Source organism: Palaemon carinicauda, chromosome 12 (genome assembly GCF_036898095.1).
Source record: "Palaemon carinicauda isolate YSFRI2023 chromosome 12, ASM3689809v2, whole genome shotgun sequence".
NCBI classification, from domain to species: Eukaryota; Metazoa; Arthropoda; class Malacostraca; order Decapoda; family Palaemonidae; genus Palaemon; species Palaemon carinicauda.
Genome location: NC_090736.1, coordinates 147968525 through 147976665, shown reverse-complemented (window position 1 = coordinate 147976665; position 8141 = coordinate 147968525). Strand labels below are relative to the sequence as shown.

General features: G+C 42.1%; 1 protein-coding gene across 1 annotated transcript in view; it reads right to left on the bottom strand.

Annotated features, from left to right (window-relative positions):
- Positions 1–846: 846 nt before the first annotated feature.
- Positions 847–8141, bottom strand: part of LOC137651319 (retinol dehydrogenase 12-like) — a 67242-nt gene continuing 59947 nt past the window's right edge. The window contains exon 7 of the mRNA XM_068384594.1: positions 847–3478. Coding sequence (XP_068240695.1) covers positions 3379–3478 — 100 coding nt within the window. The 3' untranslated portion in view covers positions 847–3378. The remainder of the gene's footprint in view (positions 3479–8141) is intronic.

The window sequence follows — 8141 nt, the reverse complement described above, 5'->3', positions numbered from 1 at the left end:
CAAGGTCCATGGCTGTGGCAAGAAGTAATGTTTCTGCCACACTCAGTATCTGCTTTGAAGAAACTCTAGCTGCTTCCAAAGCACAACCACGACCTCCAGCTGGTCCATCTTATTAGAGAGGTACAGACAGTGCTACACTCCTTCATGCCCAACCTCGTACTTTAGGAGGGGCAGTAGTAGTAAGAAGGTGGAAGGGGTCACTGAAGTCGCCAGTCCCCTTCTGTAGTTAACGCGAGGAGGGATGCCTGTCATGCTGTTGTGAAATATGGAGTAGTAGTGGGTGATAGTCCTTTGGGACAGATGCCTCCTTCCCTGCATAGTTCTTGATCCTCCCATCACTTGCACTTTGATGATGATCCGAAGTTATCTTGAAATTGATGAAATCTTTCTCTTTTATCAAGACTTTCATTTACACAGGCTCACTCATGCTGTGTTTTGTAAGCAACGCATTTACCGGATATTAGTGAAACAATCTGTACTCGGTGTTTGAGACAGAGCCTGAAAAATACCTGTCTCGGCCATTAATCAAATTACTCGACCCCAATTCTGACCTAAACTTCATGGGACTGTAGTCCCTTGTGTAACTAGCATACCTTATCTGTTACCAACATTATATTGAACCATAAATTTGGAACATTTTACTGTTGGCAAAGTAATTATAGCTTTAATATACAGTAATAATATACTGTACAGTATATTTACGTCTGAAAAATTTAACCCTAGTATGTAGTCGATAGTTTCATTGTATAATATTCTATATCAATAATGGGTATATTATGCAAACAGTCTCACAGCTATCACATAACCTCCACACAAGTATAAAATGCTGATAAGAAAACTCACTACTAAAATAACATGTTTAATTAGAATTTACAATACTGTAGACTTTTTCTCATTAGTACAAGTCACTACGATTTGGTCTTACTATTGTTACGCAACTTAAAGGCATACGTACTGGACTTAGATATTTTAGTTTACTCTAGATTACACTGAACTCATATTTTTTCAGACTCCTTGATTAACAGGATGTTTAAAATATGTGTTACCCGTAATTTACTTTGCAACGAGAATAATAAAAATCAGGCAGACTTTGTTCAAGAATGATATAATTTTCCGATGTTACTATTAACGTTTAAAAGTAATTGGAATTAAAAGCATTTAGTAAATAGTGAATCTATTTTCTGATATTACAATTTACGATATGTAAATTGGAATCAAAAGCATTTCAAAAATAGTGAATCTATTTTAACTGTCACAATTCCAGATTCCTCCTCATTATTAAAAGAAGTACAGTAGTTCCATTTGAAAGGTGCACATTCAAATAAGCATTGATAAAGAAGGTACATAGCTAAGGCTCATTTCAGTAATTTTTTGTGTTGATATCACAGTAAATGTGTTAACATCAATTCCCTTTACAGGATAGGGCTGTTAGGTGAGGGGTTGTGTATAGGGATTTTTGATGGTGTGGCTGATTTTTTCTAGTCCCCAGCTGGTATGTATGGTCACAGTAAATTCTCAAGAAATTAAACCTCTAACAGCACCATTTAAATATTGTTGCAACTGCATTTTAAATATTTAACTATTTTAGCATATTTTAGTGTACAGTAACGTACTTAAAATTACAATTGTATAACAAAAGAATGGTGGTAAAATTAGTATATTTTTAAATTGTACCTCATATCAATCAAAATTGTCAATAATCTCAACATTAATAGCTTGTGATGTTATAATAAAAAGATTCTTCCATTTTTAGTCTTACACACACACAAAGCTTGTTCTTTATTTATATAAAATTGAAATATAAACTTTAAAGCTACATAGAATAGCTTGTTGTTAACAATACAGTATTTTACAGTTTACTAGTATTTCAAGCTTTTGCCGATGCACGATAATTTCATTGTTTTTATCTTTGCAGTACTTAATTACAAGTCTTAGGAAATTATTATTTTTTTTTTTTTTTTCAATTCTTTAGGTAGATTTTGTGCAATTGGTTTACAATATCATAACCTGTAAAAAGTATATAGAAGGTCCTCAAGCTACAAATTTTATAAGCTACAAGAAGCTGTTTGCAAGTTGAATTTGGCCTAGGGTAGGGATAACCTGATTGCCATGCTATGATTTCCAGCTACTAAAGTCAACTATAGTCCATTTCTTTTAGCGATGCATATTTGCACCGACTCGCAGCGTTGCCCTTTTAGCTCGGAAAAGTTTCCGGATCGCTGATTGGTTGGACAAGATAATTCTAACCAATCAGCGATCCGGAAACTTTTCCGAGCTAAAAGGATACCGCCGCGAGCCGGTGCAAATATGCATCGCTAAAAGAAATGGACTATAGTACTGTTTCATACAAAATAAATACCAGATTGCAAAGATCCTTCTGCTTACTTGATTAAGTGATAAAATATTGGTTTTTTTTACAGTATTTCTCTATCTTGTACTGTATACAAACTCTTAATACAATATCTGAGATTTATTAATTCACTTGGATTTCTGTTTGTATGTCTAAACATTTGTAAATTGAGAACCTTCTGTATTGCAATATGTCAGTCATATTCTACTTGATTTGTAACAACTACGGCAATTGTTTACTATTATAAGTTGAAATATGAGCAAAACAACTGCTTTTGTCTGTATCGGTTGTTCATAACAAGTTGACCATATTTTCATTTGGTTGTTTATAGCCATGCTTGTTATTGACCATACTCATCTTTTGGTTTTTTAATTTATTGAAGTAGGGGTTGGGATAAAGGTGAAGAAAAAGCTTAGTCAATTATAATTCATCAAAAACTGAACGCAAATGATACGAGATACATGCTAAAATGCTTTTTTAATGGTGACAATTAGGGGTAGCACATTATGAAAGATCGCAAGTTCTACGTGTATACACGGTATTACTTTAATTTATTTGATTAATTTTTGAGCGTAAAAAGAACTTTAAAGAAAGTTATTAAAATATAAAAAAGAAAACTTGGATGCCTCAGAAACCTATGATATATATTTATATAATATATTTATGAATCACAATGTACTGAGAGCAATAGGGGATTTCTGTACAGGTACATATAATGGACAAGTCAATTCAATTTGAGCGTAAATCAGATAATGTTGTATATGTACATTTGATATTTGGACAAGTTTTCTGTCATATAGATTGAATGACCTCGCTGTTCAGTGCCTGGCCTCATGCCTAAAATTTTTAACTTGATGTAAAATACTAAGAGAGAATTATTATAACTTGTAGATAGTATTTTATATCTAGTTACTTACCAACATGTAAATGGTCGTTTATCAATAATATTAAAGCCCTCCTAGTAGGAAAAAAAAAAAAAAAGGCCAAAGCCATATTAAAAACTAGGTAAAATAAACTTGAATCCATAACTAACTGCTCAAGCCCACCATCTTCTCTGAGAGATCCCATAGCTTCTCTGCAGTTTGATCATTTCTACCATAAATTGATGCATAGCCCACTTCACAGTCACTGCAACAAAGAAAAAAACATTAATATGGAAATCTGGCATTTTCAACTTGATGTAAATGTACCTTACAAATAATTTATTTAACTTTGTAGAGTATTTTAAAATATTCTTTATTTTTTGAAGAATTATGCTACATGCACAATATAATATAAAAAAAAATGCCAGGGGAAAGCATGTTATACATATCCATAACACCTCAGATCTGAACACAAGACCATCCCAGTGTGTGATAAGCCTATCACCTTTATCATGACAAAATTGGGTGATAGGTACACAGCTGGAAATCGGCCAAAATTCCAACACAATAATATCTACCTTTTTCACAGAGATAGCACTCTTCTGTGTTTCTACCCATATTCTTCGGGGCCTAATTATCCATCACTACTCATGACCAATTTACTTTATTTTAACTTTTTTCCATTTCCTTGTGAACTGCGAACTTACATTATTTGTTTGAAAAACCAACAATTGTTCCGAAGCGATATACAAACCTCGTAATCATTTAATATAGGAATTTGCTTCAGCTCAGCTGAAACAGCCGGAGAGAAAAAAAAGCAGGCAGTTGTGCTGATTGGTTGGTTGGCGGTATGGGAAGGAGCTTAGGCCGCCCCCACTGCCAGCCCGCTTTCCTCATTCACTCGCTTCAGCTCAATGTGGATGGTTGCCTACTCTCCACTCTCTACGCTACAGCTTTTTGCCTTCTCTTTTGCTTGTGTACTAGTGATTGGTCTTTGTTATGAAGGAGAAAGTTACTCTTTAAAATGCGATGTTGTGCAGGCCGTGGTGGGCGTTGCAGTGGGTGGCGTTCGTCACCTTCTGTAGACCCGCACACGCTCTGGTCGACATGCAGGGGAAAACCTTGCTCTCAAGGTTCTCCTTGTCGTAGTGTGAATCCTGGCTGCCATTTTGGGAAGCCCGGATTCTCAGCCTGTCGGGACTTTCTCGGGTTTCACCGGGGGAGCAGTTGACCTTAGCGCTTCTGCTATTTCGGCGATCCCGAGTGTCCCGACAGATTGCTGTTACCGATGACAACACGTTACCCGGTAAGAAGGGGGAATTTTGGGCGTCTCGGATTATCAGGTAAGCTTGACTTAAATTTGTTAAAACGCCGTTTAAATATAGCGGACGAGCTTCAACAACGTCATTTGAATGATACGATTGTTGATGAACACATGAATGTAACCGAGTTTGTAACAGGGTTGCCAGGTTGGCCTTTTTCAGCTTAAGACATCAAATTTGGCCTTTTTTTTATTTGAAATTGGTTAGCCTTTGGCAATATCATAAAAGGTTGGCCTTGAAGGCTATACCTTTGGCCTTTTTTAACTTCTTAAAATGGCAGTTGATCAGAGTTGACCTTTTCTCACTTAGGAAACCTAGCAACCCTGGGTTGTAACTATCGACTCCCAGGTTCACTGATGCCTGTTGTTGACTATAAGGTACAAAGCATTTGTTCCTGGCAAAATGCAAACTTTTTCCAAGGGTAAAATAATTGCAGGACTCCCTCTTAAAACAAGGGAGAGTAAGGTTTTAATCACTGAGATTTCTTTAACGACTGATGGCAAATCCTTTACAGCTTCGCCCGCAAGTCAGTTAAAATTAAAATCTGCCAAATCTTCTGCTAATAAGCAGTTAAAATTAAAATCTGCCAAACTTGTGCTGATACAATATGTTTTTCAGGTTCACCACGTTCACCGACCACGGTTTTTCCTACAGACATGGCGCAGGTTGTTCATCCTCGTCCAGTGTCGTCTGCTGTTGCCTCGACCAACGTTCCAGCACTTCAGAGGGGGCACAAGAAGAGGAAGCCTGGGCGGTATTCCTCTTCTAGTTTCTCCTCCTCTCTCCTCCTCCTCTTTGTCTTCATCTTCTGACTCTCCTCCCCCAGGGGAAAGAGGAAGGGGAAGAAGAGGAAAGTGAAGAGGGCCAGGAAGGCCAGTCGCAGTCGAAGGGACATGGCGCCCCGAGAAACCTCTTCTCCTCCGGAGAATCAGGGCAATGTGCGAGATTCCCGTACTCCCCGCACTAGTGGGATTGTTCACGGCAAATCTCTCAAAAGGCCTCCATGCACAACAACCGCGCTCGAGGGCGTAGGTATCGTCTCCCAGAGCATGGTGACGGGGTCCTTGGGCCCCCGATCTACTGCTCAGACTCGAATTGAACCGCTCTTGCACGGGGAGGGAGAGTCCTGGCTTCGGCACGAGAAATCTAAGCTGTGGTCTCTCGTGAAGAATCCGCGGTTCGCACGACTACCTCCACGGGGGTAGCCACGCGGATCAGCTCAGCGACTCGTGTCACATGAGCAGGGAGCAGGCCCAGACATTCGCGCACTCGACCCGCGCAACTCGGGCCTGGCATGGAGCCACTTCGCGGCTCAGCCCGCGGAATGGGGGCTGGTCATGCATGATCAGACTAGCTCTCGCGCATATCAGCTGCGAGAGATGCAGCCAACCCCGATGTTTTCTGGCCATGTAACAGGTGAGGCCGCGCGACTAACCTGTCTACACCTCCTGGTGTGAGCGCTGCAGTTCCCAGCGACCCCGCTCACGCTCAAGCTCCTTCGGGAGCTTCGTGGGGCTTTCAGCGACCAGTCACACACTCGGTCGCAGTGGGAACCTCGATGCATTCCGTCGGGGATGAACCCTGCCAGGGTCCTTCCTCGACTCCTGAATACACGCCTGGTTCGGTCCTAGGATAAGAGCGAGGTTATTCATGGGGGATGTCATCACCCGTGCAGTATGTCGCTTCCCCTACACCTATGGATGTAGCGGGACCGAGGGATCAGCCACTTCCATGGCCTTCACCGGCCATGGAGACGGAAGATCCCGAGGTGGAGTCGCAGTTCCTAGAGATCATCAACACCATGCGTGAGATTAATGGCCTCAGGGCTCCTCCTGCGGTAGTGTCTGAGATAAGTGTACAGCCTTGGAGATCCTATGGAGAGCTCCTGAAGGCAGTTCACGGCCCCTCACACTACCCTGGTTGAGACAGGCTGCTCAAGCATTGGACCGAGTGAGTGACCAGATCGCAGGACCTGGTGACTCGCTTAGGCCAAGATTCGAACAAGCTTCTCCCTCAACCACTCCAGCGATAGAAGAGGTACTATGTCACCGAGTCTTCTGTGTCTTGTCCTCTCCCTCTTGACCCCGCGGTGACGTGGTCGAGGAGGTAAACCCTCCGGACAATCGAAGCAAGGAGATGCTTCTAGAGGGAGGGAGGCTCCAACATTTTCAAGATCGTTAGACCTTCGATCCTTGGGCCCACGGCCTAATCAAGATTGGACTAGGATGGAAACGGAACAAGTCTCCACCATCATTTCCTCAATTCTTCCAACACTCCACCCCCTCATTAGAAGAATATACCTTAGAGCTCTTGAATATACAGGTTATAAGGAAAGCAAAGTCCATCAAATTCTAGGGAAGGCTGTTTTGTGTTCCCAAGAAGGACTCAGACAAACTCAGAGTCATTCTGGACTTGTCACCACTCAACAAGTTCATAGAAAACAGCAAGTTCAGGATGTTTATCCTTCAACACATAAGTACCCTGTTACCCAAAAGGGCGTTCACAGTCTCGATAGACCTGGCTGATGCCTATTGGCACCTTCTAGTCAGTCACCCCCTCTCCTCCTACCTAGGATTCAAGTTACAGAAGATAAAGTATGTTCTCAGAACCATACCCTTCGGACTAAACATAGCCCCAAGGATCTTCATGACACTTGCAGACGCAGTCGTGCAACAACTACGCCTATAAGATGTTCAGGTAGCAGCATACCTGGACGACTGGCTGGTGCGGGCACCATCCGAAACGGCTGGTCTGCAAGCATCCAAAGAAGTGATCCAGTTCCTGGAACATCCAGGATGCAAGATCAACTTCAAGAAGTCTCGACTCTCTCCAGCTCAAGGGTTTCAATGGCTGGAAATCCATTGGAACCTGAGGTCACACCGTCTCTCCATTCCCTCAGGGAAGAGGAGGGAGATTGCAGGGTCTGGTCAAGAGACTACTGTCGGATTTCAAGACGCCAACAGGAAAGAGTACTGGGCTCTCTCCAGTTCGCAGCAGTAACAGACCCAGTGCTAAGAGCACAGCTAAAAGATGCGCCAGGAATCTGAAGATACGCATCGAACGCTCGAAGAGATCTAAAATGACCGATACCGGACTTACTACGATCACTTCTCAACCCGTGATCGAAGGCCAAGAGCCTAACGAGGACCGTGCCCTTGCAACCACCTCTGCTGTTGATGACCATCCATATGGATGCCTTGATGGAAGAATGGGGAGTTCAATCCCATCAAAGAAACGTCTGGGACTTGGTCATCTCTGTTCAAGGCCTTTCACATCAACATTTCGGAAGCCATGGCAGTCCTCTTGACGTTGGGAAAACTCTCCCCTCGCAGATCAGTCCACATCAGGCTGATCTTGGACAGCGAAGTGATAGTGAGATGTCTGAACCGACAAGGCTTGAGATCGTTCCATATCAACCATGTGATATCGTTCCATATCAACCATGTGATATTAGCCATCCTTTGTCTAGAGAGATGGCACTTATCAGCAGTTCACTTACAAAGGTTCCGCAATGTGACACCGGACACTCTATCCAGGCTCAAGCCGATAGTCAGAATAGTCCCCAGACGCAGATTCATTCTCCTCCCTCTTGGAAAAAGTCCCGGA